Source organism: Piliocolobus tephrosceles, chromosome 9 (assembly GCF_002776525.5).
Source record: "Piliocolobus tephrosceles isolate RC106 chromosome 9, ASM277652v3, whole genome shotgun sequence".
Taxonomy (NCBI): Eukaryota; Metazoa; Chordata; class Mammalia; order Primates; family Cercopithecidae; genus Piliocolobus; species Piliocolobus tephrosceles.
The window spans coordinates 5687157-5712922 of NC_045442.1; the positions used below are offsets into that span (position 1 = coordinate 5687157).

A 25766-nucleotide genomic window follows, 5' to 3' on the forward strand; every position below is an offset into this window, starting at 1 on the left:
AATTTAAAGTGGGGATGGCCGGCATGGTGGCTCACGTCTATAATCCCAGCACTTTGGGAGGCTGAGGCCTCCTATCATTCCAAACGGAATGGTGATATAAAATTTTTAAAATATATATATTATTACTTGACAGTACTAAAAATGGGCAGCTCTTTGTCATTTTCTAAAATGTGGGCACATGTTATTTGTATTTAAAACCTAGAACTGAGCACCCAAACTTTGAGAAACATGAAGGCATTTGACCTCTAGATCCCAGCAGGGAGGCCTGTGGGTCTCAGGAGCCTATCACCAGCTTCCGTGCTCCAGAGCTCAGGTGTGGGGTCTAGTTAGAAGGACCACAGAGGTCAACTAACTTCATTTGTTTCCTTTTCAAGAAAAGCAAAGCAAAGAGCATAACATATCTTCTCTTTGCTTTCTTTTTTACAAAATGAGTACATTATTGATGGAACAACCCTTTTTATGAGGCCTATGTACCAGGAATTCAAGGGAGGAATCTGCTGTTATTTCCCACCATTTGCATGTTACATGTGAGGACTGGGATGGTTGTTTGCATGTTAGCAATATGTCAATCACTTTTCATATATCTTCATGTAACAGGAATAGCTGAAATGTTCAAGACCCCAGTGAAGGAGCAACCACAGTTGACAAGCACGTGTCATGTCGCCATTTCAAATTCAGAGAATTTGCTTGGAAAACAAGTTCAAGCAACTAATTCAGGAGAAGAACCTCTGCTGCCCACCTCAGAGAGTTTTGGTCGGTTTCCTTGTTTCCTACCACTGTGATGTTTTGGGATAGGAACATACAGTATTATTTTTTTAGAAGCAGTATGATATTGCTTCTCTAAAAGAAATGTTCCTGGCAGAAAATACCATTTCCATCTTCTCTGTTCTAATTGAAAGGGAGATTTCAATCAGCAGTTGAACTAACATTGGCATTCATTGACTTACATAGAAAGAAAGACTCCGTTAATGTGTGTAAATGACCTGTGTACACCTTTGGCTTCTTTATTATAAGTAACCAGGGAGACATAGCAAAAAAGTACAATGGTGTCTCACCATATTTACATATAAATTACTCAAATTCAAAATTATTGCCAATTACAAAACAGAAAGATAACAGTTTGTATACTGTACAATTATTCCTGCTAACCTTCTAGGTGGGAGCAGGCCCGGGATGAGTGTGAGATGGGAGATGAGAATCTGTCTAATCTCTCATTTGGCACTGGTCACTGTGTTCCTGTCGTAGAGGGAACAGCTTGCTACCCTGAAGATGTTTGTGGTAGGTAAATATTTCCTGTGTAATATGGACCCTAACCACACAAGGGTAATCCATGTTATTTTATTGGTGATTTAAGGCAAGAAACAGCTGTTTGTTTCTAATGTTTGAAGGAAAAAATGCCTATATTTACATCAATGACACAGGACATGGCAACCTTTGGAGGATCCTTCTTAAGCAATATTTTTACCTTCTATAATCATTTCAGCATCCAACTTGCTTAATGATGACCCCACTGTAGCACCAAATAATATTATTCTTAATTGTGCATGGCTCTTATAAAACAGATTTATAGACACATAAGTAGCCTTGTTGTTAAGTGAATACGAAGCTGAATATTTAGTTTTTTACTATATTTTATGAGGCTATAATACCCGATTGACATGAGATACTAATAGAATGTATTTATTGTATATGTTTTTATTTCAGGAGGAAATGCGTTCCTCAGTGCACAGAATTCAGCAAAACAGCCATCTGATAAATGCTCTGCAAGCCCTCCCTTAAGACGGCAGTCTATTAGAGAAAATGGAAACATAGCAAAAACTCCCAGGAATACCTACAAAATGACTTCCATGGAGACAAAAACTTCAGATACTGAGACAGAGCCTTCAAAAACAGTATCCATCGTAAACAAGTTAAGAAGGTCTATGGAGTTCAGAAATATACAGAAGCTACCTATAGAAAGTAAGAGCAAAGAAACAAATACAGACATTGTTGAGCGCATCCTTAAAAGATGTCAGAAGGCAACACTACTACAACAAAGGAGAGAAGGAGAGATGAAGGAAATAGAAAGACCTTTTGAGACATATAAGGAAAATATTGAATTAAAAGAAAATGATGAAAAGACGAAAGCAGTGAAGAGATCAAGAAGAACTTGGGGTCCCAAATGTGAAGCAACGTCTGATCTGACAGACCTCAAAAGCTTGCCTGATACAGAACACACGAAAGACACGGCATGTGGCCAGGATCTCCTCCAAACCCAAGATCATGCCAAGGCACCAAAGAGTGAGAAGGGCAAAATCACTAAAATGCCCTGCCAGTCATTACAACCAGAACCAATAAACACCCCAACACACATAAAACAACGGCTGAAGGCTTCCCTGGGGAAAGTGGGTGTGAAAGAAGAGCTCTTAGCAGTCGGCAAGCTCACACGGACGTCAGGGGAAACCACGCACACACACAGAGAGCCAGCAGAAGATGGCAAGAACATCAGAATGTTTAAGGAGTCTCCAAAGCAGATCCTGGACCCAGCAGCCTGTGTAACTGGAATGAAGAAGTGGCCAAGAACGCCTAAGGAAGAGGTGCGATCACTAGAAGACCTGGCCGGCTTCAAAGAGCTCTTCCAGACACCAGGTCCCACTGAGCAATCAATGACTGAAGAGAAAACTACCAAAATAGCCTGCAAATCTCCACCACCAGAATCAGTGGACACTCCAACAAGCACAAGGCAACGGCCTAAGAGAAGTCTCAGGAAAGCAGATGTAGAGGAAGAATTCTTAGCACTCAGGAAACTAACACCATCAGCAGGGAAAACCATGCACACACCCAAACCAACAGGAGGTGATGAGAAAGATATTAAAGCTTTTATGGGAACTCCAGTGCAGAAACTGGACCTGCCAGGAACTTTACCTGGCAGCAAGAGACAGCTGCAAACTCCCAAGGGAAAGTCCCAGGCTCTAGAAGACCTGGCTGGCTTTAAAGAGCTATTCCAGACTCCTGTTCTTACTGAGGAATTAGTGGCTGCCCGCAAAACCACTAAAATATCCTGCAAATCTCCACAGCCAGATCCACTGGACACCCCAACAAGCACCAAGAAACGGCCCAAGAGAAGTCTCAGGAAAGCAGATGTAGAGGGAGAATTCTTAGCATTCAGGAAACTGACACTGGCAGCAGGCAAAGCCATGCACATACCTAAACCAGCAGTAGGTGAAGAGAAAGGCATCAACACATTTGTGGGAACTCCAGTGCAGAAACTGGACCTGACAGAGAACTTAACTGGCAACAAGAGATGGCCACAAACTCCTAAGGAAAAGGCCCAGGCTCTGGAAGACCTGGCTGGCTTTAAAGAGCTCTTCCAGACACCTGTTCATACTGAGGAAGCAGTGGCTGCTGGCAAAACTACTAAAATGCCCTGCAAATCTTCTCCACCAGAATTAGCAGACACCCCAACAAGCACACGAAGGCAGCCCAAGACACCTTTGGGGAAAAAGGATGTACAGAAAGAGCTCTCAGCCCTGAAGAAGCTCACACAGACCACACACACAGACAAAGTACCAGGAGGTGAGGATAAAAGCATCAAAGCATTTAAGGAAACTGCAAAACATAGATTGGACCCAGCAGCAAGTGTAACTGGTAGTAAGAAGCAGCTGAGAACTCCTAAGGGAAAAGCCCAACCCCTAGAAGACCTGGCTGGCTTGAAAGAGCTCTTCCAGACACCAATATGCACTGACAAGCCCACGACTCATGAGAAAACTACCAAAATAGCCTGCAGATCTCCGCAACCAGACCCAGTGGACACACCAACAAGCTGCAAGCCACAATCCAAGAGAAGTCTCAGGAAAATGGACGTAGAAGAAGAATTCTTAGCACTCAAGAAACGAACGCCATCAGGAGGCAAAGCCATGCACGCACCCAAATCAGCAGTAAGTGATGAGAAAAACGTCAACGCATTTGTGGGAACTCCAGTGCAGAAACTGGGCCTCCCAGAGAACTTAACTGGCAGCAAGAGACGGCTACAAACTCCCAAGGAAAAGGCCCAGGCTCTAGGGGACCTCTCTGGCTTTAAAGAGCTCTTCCAGACACCAGGTCACACTGAGGAATCAATGACTAATGATAAAACTGCCAAAGTAGCCTGCAAATCTTCACAACCAGACCCAGACAAAACCCCAGCAAGCTCCAAGGGACGGCTGAAGACATCCCTGGGGAAAGTGGGCGTGAAAGAAGAGCTCCGAGCAGTTGGCGAGCTCACACAGACGTTAGAGGAGACTACACACACACACACAGAGCCAACAGGAGATGGTAAGAGCATCAAAGCATTTATGGAGTCTCCAAAGCAGATCTTAGATTCAGCAGCAAGTCTAACTGGCAGCAAGAGGCAGCCGAGAACTCCTAAGGGAAAGTCTGAAGTCCCTGAAGACCTGGCCGGCTTCAAAGAGCTCTTCCAGACACCTGGTCACACTAAGGAATCAATGACTAACGAAAAAACTACCAAAATATCCTACAGATCTTCACAACCAGACCCGGTGGACACCCCAACAAGCTCCAAGCCACAGCCCAAGAGAAGTCTCAGGAAAGCAGATATTGAAGAAGAATTTTTAGCATTTAGGAAACAAACACCGTCAGCAGACAGAGCCAGGCACACACCCAAACCAGCAGGAGGTGAAGAGAAAGACATCAACAAATTTGTGGGAACTCCAGTGCAGAAACTGGACCCGCCAGAAAATTTACCTGGCAGCAAGAGACAGCTACAAACTCCTAAGGAAAAGGCCCAGGCTCTAGAAGACCTGACTGGCTTCAGAGAGCTTTTCCAGACACCATGCACTGATAACCCCACCACTGATGAGAAAACTACCAAAATACTCTGCAAATCTCCACAACCGGACCCAGTGGACACCCCAACAAGCAGAAAACTACGGCCCAAGAGAAGCCTCAAGAAAGCAGACGTAGAGGAAGAATTTTTAGCATTCAGGGAACTAACGCCATCAGCAGGCAAAGCCATGCACACGCCTAAACCAGCAGTAGGTGAAGAGAAAGTCATCAACACATTTGTGGGGGCTCCAGTGCAGAAACCGGACCTGCCAGGAAATTTACCTGGCAGCAAGAGATGGCCACAAGCTACTAAAGAAAAGGCCAAGGCTCTAGAAGACCTGGCTGGCTTCAAAGAGCTCTTCCAGACACCAAGTCACACTGAGAAATCAATGACTGACGACAAAATCACAGAAGTATACTGCAAATCTCCAAAACCAGACCCAGTCAAAACCCCAACAAGCTCCAAGCGACGACTCAAGACATCCTTGGGGAAAGTAGGCGTGAAAGAAGAGGTCCTTCCAGTTGGCAAACTCACACAGATGTCAGGGAAGACCACGCAGACACACAGAGAGACAGCAGGAGATGGAAAGAGCGTCAAAATGTTTAAGGAATCTGCAAAGCAGATGCTGGACCCAGCGAACTATGGAACTGGGATGAAGGGGTGGCCAAGAACACCTAAGGAAGAGGCCCAATCACTAGAAGACCTGGCTGGCTTCAAAGAGCTCTTCCAGACACCAGGTCACACTGAGGAATCAACGACTGATGACAAAACTACCAAAATAGCCTGCAAATCTCCACCACCAGAATCAGTGGACACCCCAACAAGCACAAGAAGGCGGCCCAAAACACCTTTGGGGAAAAGGGATGTAGAGAAAGAGCTCTCAGCCCTGAAGAAGCTCACACAGACCACACACACAGACAAAGTAGCAGAAGGTGAGGATAAAAGCATCAAAGCATTTAAGGAAACTGCAAAACAGAGACTGGACCCAGCAGCAAGTGTAACTGGTAGCAAGAGGCAGCCGAGAACTCCTAAGGGAAAAGCCCAACCCCTAGAAGACCTGGCCGGCTTGAAAGAGCTCTTCCAGACACCAATATGCACTGACAAGCCCACGACTCATGAGAAAACTACCAAAATAGCCTGCAGATCTCCGCAACCAGACCCAGTGGACACCCCAACAATCTTTAAGCCACAGTCCAAGAGGAGTCTCAGGAAAGCAAACGTAGAGAAAGAATTCTTAGCACTCAGGAAGCTAACACCGTCAGTAGGGAAAGCCATGCACACGCCCAAACCATCAGGAGGCGATGAGAAAGACATGAAAGCATTTCTGGGAACTCCAGTGCAGAAATTGGACCTGCCAGGAAATTTACCTCGCAGCAAGAGACGGCCACAAACTCCTAAGGAAAAGGCCCAGCCTCTGGAAGATCTGACTGGCTTCAAAGAGCTCTTCCAGACGTCAGGCACTGACATGCCCACGACTGATGAGGAAACTACCAAAATGCCCTGCAAATCTCCACAACCAGACCCAGCAGACACCCCAGCAAGCACAAAGCAACAGCCCAAGAGAAGTCTCAGGAAAGCAGACGTAGAGGAAGAATTTTTAGCACTCAGGAAACTAATGCCGTCAGCAGGCAAAGCCATGGACACACCCAAACCAGCAGTAAGTGATGAGAAAAATAACACATTTATGGAAATTCGAGTGCAGAATCTGGACCTGCCAGGAAATTTACCTGGCAGCAAGAGACGGCCACAAACTCCTAAGGAAAAGGCCGAGGCTCTAGAGGACCTCGCTGGCTTCAAAGAGCTCTTCCAAACACCAGGTCACACTGAGGAATTAATGACTGATGACAAAATGACAGAAGTATCATGCAAATCTCCACAGCCAGAGTCATTCAAAACCTCAAGAAGCTCCAAGCAAAGGCTCAAGATATCCCTGGTGAAAGTGGACATGAAAGAAGAGCCCCTAGCAGTCAACAAGCTCACACGGACGTCAGGGAAGACTACGCAAACACACACACAGCCAACAGGAGATAGTAAGAGCATCAAAGCATTTAAGGAGTCTCCAAAGCAGATCCTGGACCCAGCAGCAAACGTAACTGGTAGCAAGAGGCAGCTGAAAACTCGTAAGGAAAAGGCCAATGCTCTAGAAGACCTGACTGACTTCAAAGAGCTCTTCCCAGCACCAGGTCACACTGAAGAGTCAATGACTGTTGACAAAAACACAACAATTCCCTGTAAATCCCCCCCAGCAGAACCAGCAGACACTGCCACGAGCACAAAGAGATACCCCAAGACACGTCTCAGGAAAGAAGTGAAAGAAGAGCTCTCAGCACTTGAGAGGCTCACACAAACATCAGGGCAAAGCACACACACACACAAAGACTTAGCAAGTGGTGATGAAGGCATCAAAGTATTTAAGCAACATGCAAAGAAGAAACCGAACCCAGTAGAAGAGGAACCCAGCAGGAGAAGGCCAAGAGCACCTAAGGAAAAGGCCCAACCCCTAGAAGACCTGGCCGGCTTCAAGGAGCTCTCTGAAACATCAGGTCACACTCAGGAACCACTGACTGCTGGCAAAGCCACTAAAATACCCTGTAAATCTCCCCCAGTAGAAGTAGTAGACACCACAGCAAGCACAAAGAGGCATCTCAGGACACGTGTGCAGAAGGTACAAGTAAAAGAAGAGCCTTCAGCAGTCAGGTTCACACAAACATCAGGGGAAACCACGGATGCAGACAAAGAACCGGTAGGTGAAGATAAAGGCATCAAAGCATTGAAGGAATCTGCAAAACAGACACTGGCTCCAGCAGCAAGTGTAACTGGCAGCAGGAGACGGCCAAGAGCACCCAGGGGAAATGCCCAAGCCCTAGACCTGGCTGATTTCAAAGACCCAGCACCAGGTCACACTGAAGAATCAATGACTGATGACAAAACCGCTAAAATACCCTGCAAATCATCACCAGAACTAGTAGACACCTCAACAAGTTCAAAGAGACGGCCCAGGACACGTGCCCAGAAAGTAGCAGTGAAGGAGGAGCTGTTAGCAGTCGGCAGTCTCACACAAACATCAGGGGAGACCGCACACACCGACAAAGAGCCGGTAGGTGAGGACAAAGGCTTGAAAGCATTTAAGCAACCTGTAAAGCAGAAGCTGGACGCAGAAGATGTAATTGGCAGCAGGAGACGGCCAAGAGCACCTAAGGAAAAAGCCCAACCCCTAGAAGATCTGGCCAGCTTCCAAGAGCTGTCTCAAACACCAGGCCACACTGAGGAACTGGCAAATGGTGCTGCTGATAGCTTTACAAGCGCTCCAAAGAAAACACCTGACAGTGGAAAACCTCTAAAAACATCCAGAAGAGTTCTTCGGGCCCCTAAAGTAGAACCCGTGGGAGACCTGGTAAGTACCACAGACCCTGTAAAATCACAAAGCAAAAGCAACACTTCCCTGCCCCCACTGCCCTTCGAGAGGGGAGGTGGCAAAGACCGAAGCGCCACAGGAACCAAGAGGCTGCGCTGCATGCCTGCGCCGGAGGAAATCGCGGAGGAGCTGCCGGCCAGCAAGAAGCAGAGGGTTGCTCCCAGGGCGAGAGGCAAATCACCAGAACCCATGGTCATCATGAAGAGAAGTTTGAGGACTTCTGCAAAAAGAATTGAACCTGTGGAAGAGCTGAACAGCAACAACATGAAAACCAACAAAGAGGAACACAAATTACAAGACTCGGTCCCTGAAAATAAGGTGAGAGGAAGTATTACAGCATCACCCAATATCATCTTGGATAGTTGTCAGTTTCTGTGTTATACTTTGCATGTAACCTGACGTCGTAAGTGGTTATCATTTCTCAAACGGGTTCCATTTAACACAGTGAATAACTGTAGGCCATGGTAAAGAATCTTCTTGGGACCTATAGAGGGAACAGACTAATTTGGGAAAAGAACTAGTCAAAAATGATAAAATGATTAATGCAAACTTAGAAGAGTATCTCAAGAGCCAAATGAGTAATGTTCATCTTCAAATGTTTAACAAATTGATCAGAAGATAGGTGGGTTGTTCAGTTCTGTGTTCCAGATACCAAGACCAGGACTGGGTTAAAAATAATATCTATGTCACTATTTTAACTATCAGAACAATATCGATAGGGAGTGTGTATTCTTCAGAAGGGGGAAACTGTCCAGACTGTTAGAGAGGTTCCTACTGCATCCAGAGAACTTTGGGGAAACTCCAGAAATTACCATGTGGTAATAACCAGTGATGGTTAAAGGAATAGGAATTCATTTACTCTCTGTAAATGAACGAATAATGGAGCTTATTTCTATAAACTGTAAAAATTAGATTTGATATATGTCTTATTAGGCATTGTTACTGAAATTTATCCTGAATGTCTTATTTATAATTTGTCAGCAGAGACAGTCATTTCTCCATAGGAACAAAGTACCAAGGCATTACCTTGACTATCTTAGACAACAGGTTTCTTAGAAAATTCATCAGTGTGTAATTTTCAAATGATTTCTCCTTTTAGTTTACTGTTGTTGATTGTTCTCCCTGTTGAATTTTGAAGTTTGTTTTACTAATTATTGGAATTCTGTGGATGTCTTCTCATTTCTTTAGGGAATATCCCTGCGCTCCAGACGCCAAAATAAGACTGATGTAGAACAGCAAATAACTGAGGTCCTGGTGTTAGCAGAAAGAATAGAAATAAACAGAAACGAAATGAAGCCCATGAAGAGCTCCCGAGAGATGGGCATTCAGAATCCAGATGATGGAGCTCGGAAAGCCGTACCTAGAGGCAAAGTCAGTGAAAACAAAAGGTGCTTGAGGTCTGTGAGACAGAATAAGAGCTCCCAGCCTAAGGTGGCAGAGGAGAGCAGAGGGCAGAAGAGCGCAGGGGTTCTCATGCAGAATCAGGAAGGGAAAGGAGAAGCAGGAAATTCAGACTCCATGTGTTTGAGATCAAGAAAGACGAAAAGCCAGTCTGCAGCAAGCACTTTGGAGAACGAATCTGCACAGAGAGTAACGCGGAGTTTCAAGAGGTGTGCAGAAAATCCAAAGAAGGTAAGCCATTTACTGTTTTCTGTTTTTAAAAGAGACTGTTTTGATGTATGTTTTTTTTTTGTTTTTGTTTTGAGATGGAGTCTTGCTCTGTCGCCTGGGCTGGAGTGCAGTGGTGAGATCTTGGCTCACTGCAAGCTCCGCCTCCCAGGTTCATGCCATTCTCCTGCCTCAGCCTCCCGAGTAGCTGGGACTACAGGCGCCGCCACCTCGCCCGACTAGACTAATTTTTTGTATTTTTTAGTAGAGATGGGGTTTCACCGTGTGAGCCAGGATGGTCTCGATCTCCTGACCTTGTGATCCGCCCGTCTCGGCCTCCCAAAGTGCTGGGATTACAGGCTTGAGCCACCGCGCCCGGCCTTGATGTATGTTTTGCCCAAGGTTGCAAAGGCAAACAAAAAGCATTATTTTCAACAGCACTCTGCCAGCTCCCAGTTACATTCATGGAAGGAGCATTATCCTAAGACATACATTTTGTCATTTTAGTTATATTTTGTTGTGTCTGCTTTGGGGATTCCACTTCAAATAGCAAATTCACATTATGAAGACTTTCTTCAGAAAGAAAAGGAATTTGTCTAGTGGCTAATTGACTGCTTATGATGTACCTCATGATACAATTGCAGGTAGATGTCTTCAGCCTTTCTGTAGTTCAAAAACACCTATTGAAACAGAAAAGTTCTTTTCCAAAAAAAAAAACTATTGAAACAGAAAAATGTCCAAGGAATTCTTTGGAAAGGTAGAAGGAACAGAGGTTGGGGTGGCCCTGAGACACACGCTGACTATGTGAGAATTCCTGATCAGTGGGGAGTGCTTCTGCCCTCCAACCCTCCTCCAGCCAGAGACTATCTAAGCTAATGAACTTTAAGTGCTACTGAAATCACATCAAGTTTAGCCACACATAATTACAAGCATGTGGACAAATCGATAAGAATGATTAGATTCCATTAGTGTTCTTCTGGGGAATACTTGGTTTAGCTAAAATAAAAATAGGTTGAATTGCTCCCTGTTTGTGAGTGGTATAAATTTAATTCTTAGCACACACAAAATTTGGACCTAAAACTACCATATTCTGAGTTCAGCAAACGAAACTGATATAGCAATAACCTCTTCAGATACAGAATTCTGGCAAGTACAGCTGTCCAGACAGACCTTCAGCACAAATTAGGAAGCTTCAACTGCCAAGAAGAGGAAAGATTCCCCCATACCTGCTGCATAGCCAGGCAGGCAGTGGAGGCAGAGGGCTTGTGTGTCTGGATGGTGGGCAGGAAGTCCTAGTGGGGAGATGCCCATAGACTGTTCCAGAGAGGGAAGAGGGGAGGCTCAACAAGGACACTGATGCCCACACAGGTGTCCTAAGTCAGAGACTACTTCTGGGGCAGGCTGGAAGCAGAAGACATCTGACAGTGCCAGACAAGGTCCTAGAGACCACAGGGACACCAGGGATGCAACAGCTGATGTGGGTGAGCACATTCACCCGTCCAGTCTTACAATAAAACACAGGCTCTAGGCGCTCACCAAATTCACAGTCTGGAAGGTGCTGCTTCATCAGAATGAAACAAAAGAAGGGTGAAAGCAAATCTTTTAACTAGGATGATTCCTGAACACAGAGCAACCAGGCCCAAGGCTGAGCCAGGCCCGGTGTGTTCTGCCAGGGGCGTTCCAGCCTCTTCTCACACACAAGCACCCAGGAGACGCCCAACACATACATGCTCCTCTATTGCCGAGTTCTTCGGTGGGTGTCGGTAGTCCTAGAAAATGCATATATAACAGATTTTTTCCAGTAAGAAGCTGATAGCCATGCTTTTCACCATGGTCCCTCCCCCTTAGCCAAGAGGCGAGAACTCCTGTAAGAGTGAAGGCCAAGGCAGGTCCCCTGCATGCAAGTTGGGGATAGTTCTGTCTATGGGAGCTGCTTGGTTTAGAAGACCCAAAAGACTTAGTCCTGGTTGGATTCACTTTTTCTGAGTGACATTTTTTAGTTTGTGAAAATGTGTGCATTGATGAAGAAATTTTGTTTTATTATGTATTAGCTTAAAATGCATTAGGAACTTTTGTATGAAAAGATCACATTATTTAAGTGTAAAAAACCTGCATAATAAAAGCAGTTCAAGTCAAGAAAAACAACGTTAATGGAATATATTTTAAAACATATTTCCAGCCTCAACATTCATTTTCTACAACTAAGGACCAGCATAATACCTAGTAAGCCTTTGAGGTATTGCAGAGGAGGTCGATTACAAAAATGGGTGTTTAAATTACTTAAGAGTTCTTTTTTATTTCTTCCCACACAGGCTGAGGACATTGTGTGCGTCAAGAAAATAAGAACCAGAAGTCACCGGGACAGTGAAGATGTTTAACAAAAAAAATCGAACTGGGAAAAATATAATAAAGTTAGTTTTGTGATAAGTTCTAGTACAGTTTTTGTCATAAATTCCAAGTGAATTCTGTAAGTAAGACTGTCAATCTGCTTAAGGGAAGAAAACTTTGGATTTGCTGGGTCTGAATCGGCCTCGTAAACTCCACTGGGAGCACTGCTGGGCTCCTGGACTGAGAACAGTTGAGCACTGGGGGCTTTGGGAAGGAGTTTGGACCATGCTTTGCTCTCAGCTTTGCGGAATGAAGCCTTGAGGTCTATCATCACCCACAGCCACCCTACAGCAGCCTTAACTGTGACCCTTGCCACACTGTGTCATTGTTTAAATGTTTGCCTGTGTCCTCCAGGGCATGATGGCAGGAACATCTATGCTTGTCTGTCCCAGCACTGAGCAGGCACTTGGTAAACATGAATGAGAGGGTGAGTGCACCGATGAATGGAGCTTTTAAGATCTGTCTCCAATGGCTAGGCCCGGAGGCATTTGGTCCCCACGTTAAGGCGATTGCACATCTGCACAGGCCAGTCCTATTTTTAGTGTCCTTTCCTTTCTGAAAATAAAGTGCTTTGGAGAATGACTTGTGAGCACATCTTTAGGGACCAAGAGTGACTTTCTGTAAGGAGTGACTCGTGGCTTGCCTTTGTCTCTCGGGAATACTTTTCTAACTAGGACTGCTGTCACCTGAGACATTCACCCGTGGAATCTCAGGGTCCCGGGCTGTGGTGCATCATGACCTCAACCTGGCTCCTCATCTTCTCCAGCTTCCCTGTCGCTGAAAGCTTCAGAAGTTTACTGATTCTGCTCCTGCCTGTTCTCTTTCTGACTCTATCTGGCAGCCCGATACCACCCGGTATAGGAAGTACTCTGAAAAGCATCATTGTCCTTGGAGGGACTGAGCACTCAGCCCTTCAGCCACGATTTCAGGATCACTTCCTTGTGAGCTGCTGCCTCCAAAATCTCTGAAGCTCAGACATCTTTCTCCAGCTTCAGGCCTGTAGACATAACTGTTGTTCATCTCCATTTACTTTCCAGTTTGTCCCCTGTCCTCTCTGTGTTCCCCAAATCAGAATAGCCCACCATCCCCCAGGTCACCTGTCTGGACTCCCCGTTCACCTACTTTGCCAGGTGCAGGTGAGGATAGCACACCAGACAGGGTAGCTGTCCCCCAGCAAGTGCCCTGTGTGGTCAGTGTACCCCCATCTCCACGCTTGTCTCCTCAGTGTCTGGCGGGGAGCCACGTGACATGAATATTTGCTGAATGAATGCAGAAATCAGTGGTACTGACTTGTGCGGTATTGGCTGCCATGATAGTGTTATAACAGCACCGTCCATGATCATAAGGGAGAATGACATTCTGCTTGAGGGAGGGAAGAGAAGGGCAGGGAGGGGACATCTAAGGGCTTCACAGGGCTGCAAAGAGTACGGGGATTGCGCCAGGGCAGAACGGGGGAGGGTATTCAAGGAAGAGTGGCTCATGGAGCGGCTCTTAGCGGAGGCACTTTAGAAGGTGTGAGGCAATAAATGCTTCCTTCTAGGTAGGCCAACTTCAAAACCTTTAGTAGGAATGTTGCTATGATCAAGTTGTTCTAACACTTCAGACTTAGTAGTAATTATGAACCTCACATAGAGAAAAATTGTATCCAGCCATATGCCTCTGGAGTGGAATATTTTGTTTAGTAGAAAAATCCTTCAGAGTTCAGTTCTAACCAGAAATCTTGCTGAAGCGTGTCAGCACCTTTTCTCACCCTGGTAAGTACAGTATTTCAAGCGCACGCTAAGAGTGGTTTTCATTTTACAGGGCTGTTGATGGATTAGAAACGTTCATTCAAGGGCTACCGCTGTGTTTAATAGATGAACACCACTTGTACACAACCCTCCTTCACTTTGTATGGTGGGGAGGGAGGGAGCTGAGAAATACTGCCCATTGCCCTGGGCTGACTACATTTGAGAACAAATACCCACCCATTCCCACCATAGCATGGTAACTTCTCTGAGCTTCAGTTTCCAAGTGAATTTCCGTGTGATAGGACGTTCCCAATAAATAGAAGCTGTTTTTACTTTTTCGCCTCCCAGGGCCTGTGCGATCTGGTCCCCCAGCCTCTCCTGGGCTTTCTTACTCAACTGTAGCCACTGTCTCCTGCCTCCCTTTGGCAGGCATCCCCAACCAGCACACACTCCCTGCTGTTTTCGCTGCCTGGAACTTTCACTCCGGCCCCACCAAGATCATTGCATCCAGTCCTGAGCTCAGCTTAAGGGCGGCTTCCTGCCTGTGGGCTACCTCACCCCATGCGTGTCCTCCAGGCTGGGGCAGGTTCGTAGTTTGCCTGGAATTGTTCTGTACCTCTTTGTAGCACGTAGCATTGTGGAAACCAAACCACTAATTGAGTTTCTGGCTCCCCTCCTGGGGTTGTGAGTTTTGTTCATTCATGAGGGCCGACTATGTATTTCCTGGTTACTGTATCCCAGTGACCGGCCACAGGAGATGCCCAACAAAGTGTGTGATGAAATGGTCTTAAAACCCATGGTACTTTTATTATGGGGAGAGTGGGGAAAGAAACTAAGTGTGGGTGGGGCAGACAGGCCAGTGTAAGAGAGACTGGTTCATTACGTTCCATTTTCATTTCTACGACTTGACTGGATGGTCATTTTCTCTCTTGGCCAATAAGTCATCGGAGCCACTTTTAGTCCTGCAGGAATGGCCTGCTGTATTTCGAGAACTACCTGCAACCGCAGCCGTGTCTGCTTTGTTGGAACAGAGGTACTGAGTTGAGGGACGGGGATTTGACCCAGGGCAGCCCCAAGTCAGCAGATGAAAATACATGACCTGACTTTCCTCTGGCAACCCTGATTTGACATGGATCCTGCGAGTGAATTTGCTGGCAAGTTCCAAGGGCAGGAGCCTGCGGTAGGTCAGTTAGTCCTGAAGAAGAGGTCTTTCTGTTGTAGTGAGATAAAAGTTTGCAGGTGGGTGCATCTAGGGCTCCTCACCATCTGGAGAGGCTGAGGAGGAAGGGAGGAAGAGCCATGCTCAGTGGTCAGTTTGGTCAGGGAAGAGGGGTCAGGCCCCAGCCCACATCCTGGGCTGTCATTGAGAGTCAACATGGCAAACGGCGACTCCATAAACTCAACTGTAGCTACATAACTAAACGATTTCGTGTGGCTGGGATCCTACCGTTTGCTGGGTTTCCTGCAAAGGTCCTCTAGATGAGCTGCAGGAATCTGGCACTCTGGTTACAGCTGGAGAAACTGATTTCAGTGCTGTGCAGATGCTCCCAGACCCCAAGGCATCTCCAGGACACAGTCACCAAACCCCCATCCTGGTATTCCTGGCACGGACTGCCATGCAGGCACACAGCACTCCATAATCTGGAAATGTGGATTTCATTGCTATTGCTCTTCATGAGGGAGCAAATAATACCCGTGATGTGTTGGCAGGAAACCCCTCCCGCAGTGCGCACAGTGATTTCAGGAAGGAGATTTGATTGGTTTGTTGTGTGTTGCCCTGCAAGGGCCCCAATCAGCTTCCTGCTCATCAGCCACATCTCAAGCATCTGTGATGTCAAGCCCTGAGCCAGGTCATTGGATTTGGACACCTGCTTGACTCATCTCTCCAGTGGGGTTCCTAAGGAGCATCCCTACCCCAGCCTCCCAAGGGGAGCTCTCAATGTCACCTGCAGAACAAACAAAAACTGTGGACAGTACAGTCCAAGGCCTCTGTGACTGGACAGGCTCCCTGCGTGATACTCCTGTGTATGTCACTACAGAAATACAGCTGGTGCAGGCCTGTCCACCTCTCTCACAGGTCAGAGTGTTCTCAAATCCATCCTGGCCCTTGTCTGTCTGCTTGGGGTTAGGGCAGGTGCTTATTTATCATTTGCAAAATTTATGTGATGTCTGGTATGCGTTCCACACCCTTGCAGAGTGTAAATTCCTAGAGAGAGTTCAGACTTTGGAGTCAAATGCATAGGTACAAATCCAGCTTGTCTAATTTGCTGCTGTGTGAACTTGGACAGTCTTTCAACTTTGCTACAGTTTCCCATCTGTAAAATGAGGCTGTCTAGTACCTGAGCACATAACATTGTTGAGAAGATTAAATGACGCAATATGTGTGAAACACTTAGCATTTTACCCAGAGCTTGGTAAGCATCAATACATGCTAATTATCATCATCATCAGAAGATGAATATATTTATTAGATGCCTAAAACTCTAAGATATTTCCCTTGGCTCATAAATTCTTTATCACCAGGGATTTCTCTATGGAGGTGAAGGAAGAATCTGGAACATAACAGTCCTGAACAACCAGGAGCAGTGGCTCACACCTGTAATCCCAGCACATTGGGAGGCCAAGGCCAGAGGATCGCTTGAGGCCAGGAATTCAAGATCAGCCTCGGCAATGTAGCGAGACCCCATTTCTATAAAATAAAAAAAAAAAAAATTAGCTGGGCATCGTGGCACATACTTGTAGTCCCAGCTATTTGGGAGGCTGATGTGGGAGCCCAGGAGTTCAAGGCTACAGTGAGCTATGATTGTATCACTGCACTCCAGCTTCGTCAACAGGGCAAGACTCTGTCTCAAAAAAAAAAAAAAAAAAAATCCTGAGTAATATGTGTATGTCTTCATTGAGCCCACATATTGAAAACTACCCAGAACAGGAACAATGCAAAGAAACATTATTTAACTAAGAGTCGAGTGTCCCGCCGCCGCCAGTCGAGTGTGCTGCCGCCGCCATTTTGGAGCGATCCCAGTGCCGCCCGCGGCCCGGAGTCGGTCTCCAGCCGCCGGCCGGCCGCGCCGGTGTCCGCAGGCGCTGCGCCCGGGGCCGGGCCCATGTGTGTGCGGCCCGCCCGAGGCCGCCCGGGCTGTGCCTCCACCAGCGCCCTGGCCTCCGCTCGGGCCTCCACCCGGGCCTCCGAGGAGCTGCCGCAACGCCCGGCCCGCAGGGCAGGTAAAGAGATTATAAATCTTCCACTGAATGAAACAAATTTTCTTAAAGCTGCATATACTCCAAGAAAAAAACCACAAATGTTTTTCTATTTTGCCTGAATACATGATTTAAACAAGAGATTTCCATAGAAGCTTTGGTCTTTTGGATTAATCCGGTTGTTTTAAATGATCCTACTAGAAAAAGTCTTCTAACAGGATCCTATTTCGTTGATGGTCTCTTGTAATCCACCCAGCCTTCCATCTTCTCTGTGGCTAGAAACAGGACTGTCCACAAGTCACCTCTAACTGCCCTATCTTGCAAGTTCTGATTTTGGAGGGGAAAAAAAAAAAAAGCCTTGACAAGCTCCGCGGCCATCACGATGTTCTGGAAGTTTGACTTGAACACCACGTCCCACGTTGACAAGCTGCTGGACAAGGAGCATGTGACGCTGCAGGAGTTAATGGATGAAGATGACATCTTGCAGGAGTGTAAGGCTCCGAACCAGAAGCTGCTGGATTTCCTGTGCAGGCAGCAGTGCATGGAGGAGCTGGTGAGCCTCATCACACAGGATCCGCCCCTGGACGTGGAGGAGAAGGTCCGCTTCAAGTATGTACCAAAGCTGTGATGGGCCAGTACGCCAGGCAGTACTGCAGGGATGCCGCGGGCAGTGTCTGAGGATGGCCAGAGGTGGGGATTTCTGGTGAAGAAGCGAGCCGTAAAAATGCACCTCATGTGAGAAGTGAGGAGGGCACTCCCGTGGGATGTGATGTTGAGGAGTTTGGAGGTTGGGTGCAGTGGCTCACTCCTGTAATCCCAGCACTTTGGGAGGCTGAGGTGGGTGGATTAATTGAGCCCAGGAGTTTGAGACCAGCCTGGGCAACATAGTGAGACCCTATCTCTATTAAAATTTTTTTAAAAATTAAAAAAAAAAAAAAAGAGTCGAGTAACCAAATTTCAGGGTTATCCAAACTGAATACGGCCTCTGCAGGGGAAAAGAATATGTGTGATGTGGCAGCTGCAATCTGATACCACATTAGCAGTGTCCTTTTTTTTTTTTTTTTTTAATCTTTTGAGACAGCCTCACTCTGTTGCCCAGATTGAAGTATAGTGGCACAGTCTTGGCTCAGGGCAACCTCTACCTCCAAGGTTCAGGCGATTCTGCTGCCTCAGCCTCTGAGGAGCTGGGATTACAGGCATGCACTGGACACACCCAGCTAACATTTGTAATTTTTTAGGAGAGACACCATGTTGGCCAGGCTGGTCTTGAACTCCCGACCTCAGGTGATCCACCCACCTTGGCCTCCCAAAGTGCTGGGATTACAGGCGTGAGCCACCATGCCCAGTCAACAGTGTCTTTAAATGACATCAGATCACAGAACTTTGCTGAGCTTGGCCCAGACACAGGTCTGGCTAAAACAGGTGGCGCTGGGACCAGGCATGGCCGGGACGTGGGGAAGCACATTCCTGCACAGAAAAGGTTCTGTAGATTTTAATCCAGGTCAGCAATTAGCAAACTTTTTCTGTCAAGGACTCAAGGACCAGGGAGTAAATTTGTCCGGGTTTGGGGGCTGTACTGACTGTTATGCTGACTCATCTCTGCTGTGAGACTGTCTCAAAAGAAAAAAAAAAAAAAGACACTGCTAATATGGTATCAGATTGCAGCTGCCACATCACACATATTCTTTTCTCCTGCAGAGGCCATATTCAGTTTGGATAACCCTGAAATTTGGTTACTCAACTCTTAGTTAAATAATGTTTCTTTGCCTTCTTGCACAGAAGCAGTCGTAAGCGACACATAAGCAAAAAGGCGTGTCAAAAAAATGGCTTATAAAAACAGGCTGTAGGGCCAAGCATGGTGGCTCACACCTGTAATCCTCACTTTGGGAGGCTGAGGCGGGCAGATCACTTGAGGCTAGGAGTTCAAGCCTGGCCAACATGGCAAAACCCAGTCTCCACCAAAAATACAAAAATTAGCCAGGCATGGTGGTGGGCCCCTGAAATCCCAGCTACTCAGGAGACTGAGGCAGGAGAATCACTTGAACCTGGGAGGCGGAGGGTGCAGTGAGCTGAGATTGTGCCACTGTACTCCAGCCTGGGAGACAGAGTGAGAGTCCGTCTTTTAAGAAAACGTCTTTTAACACAAACAAAAATCAGACTGCGGGCCCATTTGGGCTGAGGGCCTTCGTTTGCAAATCCTAAAATCGAAAATCTCCCTGATCTAGAGAAATGAGTGATTTAACATATATGCCTCCTAGGACATATCACATTGAAATTAGCAGCCCCTTGCAACATAATGGGAAGCCGAGGGTGTATTTCCCCTCGGGCTTTGGGCTCCCCGGGCCGCGGACCCCCTCTCCCCTCCCAGCCCCAGGCAGGATCGTGCACCGCAGGACTTTGGAAGCTGCGAGGCCAGACTTCCAATCCCAGCCCTGCCGCTTGCTGGCTGCATGACTTGGGTCCATCGCTTGGCCTTTCTGAGTCTGTTTCCCTAGCTGGGAGAGTGAACATGGCAATTTCTTGCCTCATAGCATTGTGAGGACAAAAGAAGAAAACTCAAGTAGATTGTGTGCCTGGCCCCCGTGCTCAGAAGGTCTCCACACGGTGCCATCTTCCTCTCACCCCAGCATGGCCTCAGACTTCGAGAGGCCTAGAACTCTGGGAAAGGAGTAGTCAGGAGCGGACACAGCTCCAGGTTTTTCTTGTTTCTTGTGTGGGGTCTGAAAAAGGAGAAATGCAGTCATATCCAAGGCCCCTCTTGGGCAGGGGTCTCAGATCCAGGCCAGGCTGATATGAGCAATGGGAGATGGGTCAGGCCAGGCAGCACTGTCAGTTTTGATGTTGGGAGGGAGGAGGGGCATGACTGTGTATCAGCGAATTCCTACATTCCACCAGGTTGGAGGGAAGCAGCTTGTGCTGAACTGAATCACTTACTCCTCAGCCCCTCATCTGCCTGCTTGCTTCCATGTCTCCTAGAGCCAAAAACAACTCTAGCAGCAACTTAGGGGAAAAGTTGCCTATATTTATATATAAACATATGTATTTATATATGAATATGATAGTTATAGATATAGTCTAATACAAATATATGCTTAACAAATTATATATTTAATATAACGTATATAATGTAATATAAAGATATTAAATATTCATGACTATATATAAAATATATAATATGTTAAATATTATTCACTAGGTTTTCATAATTGGCAACCTAAGTTCTGTATAAATATATAAATATTGTATATCCATATTTATACATAAATATGTATATAAAATGTTATAAATATATAAGTACATATTTGTGTAAATATATACATAAAATATATGTTTATATGGAATTAGGTTGGCAACGATAAAAACCTAATGAAGAATATTTAGTGTAATAAAACTAGTCTCGTGGTAGCTCTTTGTGTTTCAGAATCTAGCCGACCATTTGGCCCTGGGCCCGCCCTCTGTTACTCCAGGAAAGCGTTGCTTTAGAAGTAACACAGCGCTAGGTGGCCCCTGAGGATCCCTGAGCACAGTCTGATACCCCTCTCAGAAGCACCTCTGCCTTTCCTCTGTACAGCCACTTTGCTTGCCTGCCTCTTCCTTTGGATTCCAGGTTGGTCGGGGAACTAGTGGGCCACGTGTGCGCACCGTCTGTGCCTGCCTTCACCCACACCAGCCTGCTGGAAGATGGCAGCCATGCGAAGACCGCTGAGCTACCCGGCCTCCCAGCCCAGGCTAGTTGCGGTTACCTAACTACCAGCCAGTCCCCAGATGTGAACGTGGATAAGCCCAGCGAGCATCACAGAGCTGCCTTGTCAATTTCTAGCTGACCCCAGATGTCATGTAAACAATTTGGGCTTCTAATGGCAGTTCTCTTCCCAACCTCTTAGCCCCTGGGTTCCTGAGAACTAAGGGATGTGCTCACTGATCAAAGCAAGAGGGAAACGGGCCTTGGATTTTAAGGCATTGCACTTCTGTGTCTTGAAAAGGGATATGGTTTAAAATCATTCACTTAAGCTGGGTGCAGTGGCTCATGCCTGTAATCCTAGCACTTTGGGAGGCTGAGGTGGGCAGATCATGAGGTCAAGAGATTGAGATCATCCTGGCCAACATAATGAAACCCCGTCTCTACTAAAAATACAAAGCCAGGCGTAGTGGCGGGCACCTATAATCCCAGCTGCTCGGGAGGCTGAGGCAGGAGAATCGCTTGAACCCAGGAGGTAGAGGTCGCAGTGAGCTGAGATTGCACCACAGCACTCCAGCCTGGCAACAGAATGAGACTGTGTCTCAAAAAAAAAAAAAAAAAAAGAAAAGAAAAAAGAAAAAAAATCACTTAAAGACATATTCTAGGATGAGGCCCTCTTGATCTATAAAACTGAAGGTCGTATCCACCAAGAAGAGTGGATCTGACGTCAGCCCAGCCCCGTGATGCCACATTCCATTAGGGCAGAGGAATAGCACCTGGCAAGAGAGGACCTCCCAGAATTCCAAAGGGGCCAGATGGCCCTAGTATCCAACCTTGGGCCACACAGATCTGCACATCATTCATCCCAGAGAGGAGAACCCAAAGTATGTCTCTCGGTTCATGATTATGAAGACGAGGGAATTATGGAAGGCATCAAGTCCATTCATAAAACGCACCACCCCCGCCCTGCCCCGGTTAATGACTGTGGGTGGTGGCTTGAGCATCAGAGTGGCCCATGCTGTCTTGGTTTTGCTATCTGGTTATGCCATCTGGCTTTCTTGGTTTTCGTCCATTCATTTCCCTGGAGTCCTGGCCATGTTTTGCTTCTTACTAATCTTATGCAGAAGCCAAGGCAAGCAAGGACGAGGCATACTTGGAGTATTCCCACTGGAGTAACTTCTGCAGCTAGAAGCTTTTGAGATGTGATTGTCATACAGAGCCGAAGAAATGCAAGGTGCAGGGCAAGTGAGGGTCTTGGGAATTGCCGGAGATAATGGTGCTCTGTGCTTGTGGCAAGAGCAGTGAAGTGGTGAGACCAGTTTTTGAATGTAAACTTTTTATGACAATGGCTGCGAAAATGCCCAAAGTGGGCCCCTGTTGCCTATCACTGAGGTTTTCAGGTTGCTTCTTAGGTAGTAATGCTGGGCGATACAGCCCCTCACTAACCAGGCTTGCGATGGATAGCATGCCTGTTACATCTTGAGTGCCCAGCTTTCTGGTGGATTCTATTTGCCGGTCAGTGTTGGTTTCCAATGTGAAGCATCTTTGCTATAAACAGACTCTACTGAGAGCTGCGTGATTTGAAGAAACAGTACATCCTACTTGTAATTACATTATTTTACTTGAAATATTAGTAAACATAACATGAACTGTTTCTATTTGAATCAGTGTGGTACTGTTGTATGTTCAGAACATGCATCTTAATACCTAAAGTTAATTTCATTTATAAAATGCTCAAAAATGGGCAAAAAATAAACTGTTGTTTAGAGATGGAAATATAGGTGGTAAGACCATTAAAAATCAAGGCTCTGTTTATAATTACAAAATGTAAGATATTGGCTATCAAGAGAATAGAAAGGTAGAGGATGTGTATCCCCCATGGGCAGTGCTGACCTCCTTGGGGGCAGGGAGGGGGTGTCCTCTGCCATATTTATGTGTCCTCAGAGCTTCCCCAGCGCTGAGCCTTTCCCTAACAGGTGGATGGGTACGTGGTGCTTTTGTACTGATCCGTTTTGAATGCATACTGGCTACAAGTTTCCTAGGGAAAGTGACCACAGAACTGAGAGGGTATTACTGACCTCCTCAAGCAAGAACCACACGAAAGAGACTCCTGACAGTGGGGTGGGACTGGGGTCCCTCTACCTGGAGCAAATCACCTGCAGCCCTTTTTCTTACACTACAAACCTCCGTGGCTCCATCACACCAAGCAATCATGCTCCGTCTCCAGAGTATCAGCTCATTTGGTGTCTGGAGAGGAGGAGGCTCAACATGATTCTCATGCTGAGGAAAATGATATTAAACTAGGAATTCTGCATCTCTGGAGTTGTATTAAACCCACCTGCACATTTTAATCAATTACACGGTGATTTTCTCTTTTTTTTTTTTTTTTTTGGAAACAGGGTCTCACTCTGCCTCTCATGCTGGAGTGCAGTGGTGCGATATCTACTCACTGCAACCTCTGCCTCCTGGGTTCAAGCAATTCTCGTGCCTCAGTCTCTTGAATAGCCGGGATTAGAAGCGCTTGCAACCATGCTGGTTAATTTTTTCATTTTTAGTAGAGACAAGATTTTGCTCTATTTCCCAGCCTGGTCTTGAACTCCTGGCCTGCCCAGCTTGGCCTCCCAAAGTTCTGGGATTACAGGCATGAGCCACCATGCCTGGCTTTCTCAAGTATTTTTAATGTGCCACAGTGTTGTTTAATAACAACTCAAAGAAAGGGCAAGTTACGCAGAGTGACTGAATTTAGAAGGGCCACAGCAGCATAGGGGTGTCCTGGGTTGGAATTCTGTCTCTTCTACCACCTCCAACATAACTTTGGTCTAGTTTCATGTCCTCTGGAAGCCTCTGTTTCTCAGCCCTTGAGGGCATATTGTGCAGATAATACCCATATAAAGGGCCCAGCACATAGGTGCTCATGGAATGAGAACTATTTGTGTATATGGCTCACTTTATAAACCTAAAATACATATTTTGAAAATAAGAAAAGAGGAATGAAGTGAATATGTTGATCGTTACTGTCACAGTTGTTCTGGGCTAATTGTTATAATGTGCTTATTATGCTTTCATCTTAATAGTGATTACTGAAAAACCACTGGGATTTTCCGTGCTCATTCAGACATCCTCTCTAATCACAAGCATTAGTGCTCACCACAAAAGGGCCCCAAAGAACCGCTGTTGTGTTTGTTGGCCTCTGTTCTGAATGGTGTCCGTTTGCATCTTTGAGGGAAGTTTTGCTCAGGAAAGAGCTATCAGTGAGGGCAGGATGCCCTAGGCAACCTCAGACAGGATTCAGTGGTTGGGAAAGGAGCGGCAACCCCACACCTCAGCCACACGCTGGCCTCTCAGTGACGCAAACCTCCAGGTGCTCGGTCATTGGCAGACACTCCTGCAGGTGGCAACGCAGCCACATCAGGATGACATAACTTTCATCCATGGGGCTTTTCCGGATGGAGTGGGGATGTGTTACTTTCAGAAGGAGGGCACTGTCATGTAACCTCAGTATCCAGAGCAGAGCCAAATGTGAAGCTCACACCTCGGTCCAGCCTCTGCCGGGGGCCTCTGAGTGCTTATAGCAAAGGCTGCTGGTCCATATGCAAGAGGGAAACAGGTTTTGGTTTCTAAGGCACAGATGGGCTCCTTGAGCCTAGAATTCTGGAGGGGAACCTGATCCTGTGAAGTGTTTCTTGAAACTTGGTGTGATCCCTGGAAGAAGCCCAGAGTCTTATTTGAGATGAGACTAGGATGTTGCCACAACATGCTGGGTGACAGTGTCGGTGCATTACTTGGTGCTGCTTCCTGGCAAGTGCATTAAACAGCTGTCAGAGACGCTCTGATAAAGGAACAGAAGGGGCACAGTTATAATAGGAAAAACTAAGGGTTAGTACCCGTGTTTTCAAAAGACTGACAATAAACAAGATAATAATAATAATAAAAGATTGACAATAAACCAACAAGGAAAACTCAATTGGCACAATGAGGAAAACGGATGAAACTCTGAATGGCGCTTCACTGATGAAACACAAATAACGCATGTATGAAAACATGCTCAACCCAATAGAACTCTGGGACATGCAAATTCACATGAAGTCTGATTTTTTTTTTTTTTTTTTTTTTTTTGCCTCTCGGGTGTGCAAAATCTAAAAGGTTTGCTAATGTCCTGGGTGAGTGACTTCTAGGGAGACAGCGCCATCGTGCCCTGTTGGTGAGTTGGTGCCTGGGAAGATCCTTTGGAAGTGACAATTTGGTGTTTTCTACTTAAATTTAAAATGTGCATGCCCTTTGACCTGGAAACTTCACTTCTAGGGAATTCTCCCATAGAACTAGTTTGCACATTAGCAAACATACACAAATGCAGGAGTATTCATTATACAATTGAAATATAGAATTGCAGCGTGGAAACAAGTTAATGCCTGTCGCTGGGGAGGTGGAGGTGACTCCACAGACTGCGTTGTATTTATACTGTGGAACGCCAAGCAGCCACTACACAGAAGTAGGAAGCTCTGTAAGTGCCAACATGGCCAGGCACGATGTTGACCAAAGAGGGCCATCTGCAAAACTGCCCCTATGTGGCAGATTTAGTCACCTGTAACATACAGTGCTTTCACATATTAACCTCCTTAACATCAGGATTATCACAAAATTGGTGGGATCTTACAGGAATAAATGGCAGTATTCTTGCTTTCTTAGCAGAACATAAAGTGATTTTGACAATGGTAGTCCTGGATTTGATGATATACCAGGAGTTTGACTGTTGTTCATAAAAGCAAACAATGTGTATGTTTCTGGAACTATACAGATTTAAATTGCAGAGTGTTGTCTGGAGATGTACTCCAAAGTTATCAATGGAATGAAATGGGGAGAGGAGTTGGGAAACGGGCTAAATGCTCTTGGTGTATTTGTTTGGTTTGAATGTTTGTAACGAACATGTCTCCCTATATTGCTGGT

At 46.1% G+C, this 25766-nt stretch overlaps 2 protein-coding genes across 4 annotated transcripts in view; both read left to right on the plus strand.

The window, feature by feature from the left end:
• MKI67 (marker of proliferation Ki-67) overlaps positions 1 to 12791 on the plus strand; it is a 29373-nt gene extending 16582 nt beyond the window's left edge. For all 3 annotated transcript variants that reach the window (XM_023224295.2, XM_023224297.2, XM_023224296.2), the window contains 4 exons: positions 598 to 753; positions 1705 to 8537; positions 9408 to 9851; positions 12140 to 12791. In XM_023224295.2, the coding sequence (XP_023080063.2) occupies positions 598 to 753; positions 1705 to 8537; positions 9408 to 9851; positions 12140 to 12205 (7499 nt within the window). In that variant the 3' untranslated portion in view covers positions 12206 to 12791. The remainder of the gene's footprint in view (positions 1 to 597; positions 754 to 1704; positions 8538 to 9407; positions 9852 to 12139) is intronic.
• Positions 12792 to 16946: 4155 nt separating this feature from the next.
• Positions 16947 to 20967, plus strand: LOC111550728 (serine/threonine-protein phosphatase 6 regulatory subunit 2-like). The gene is made up of 2 exons (XM_026456522.1): positions 16947 to 17752; positions 20751 to 20967. Exons 1-2 carry the CDS (start codon positions 17526 to 17528, stop codon positions 20965 to 20967), a joined length of 444 nt encoding a protein of 147 aa, XP_026312307.1. The 5' UTR covers positions 16947 to 17525.
• Positions 20968 to 25766: the final 4799 nt, after the last annotated feature.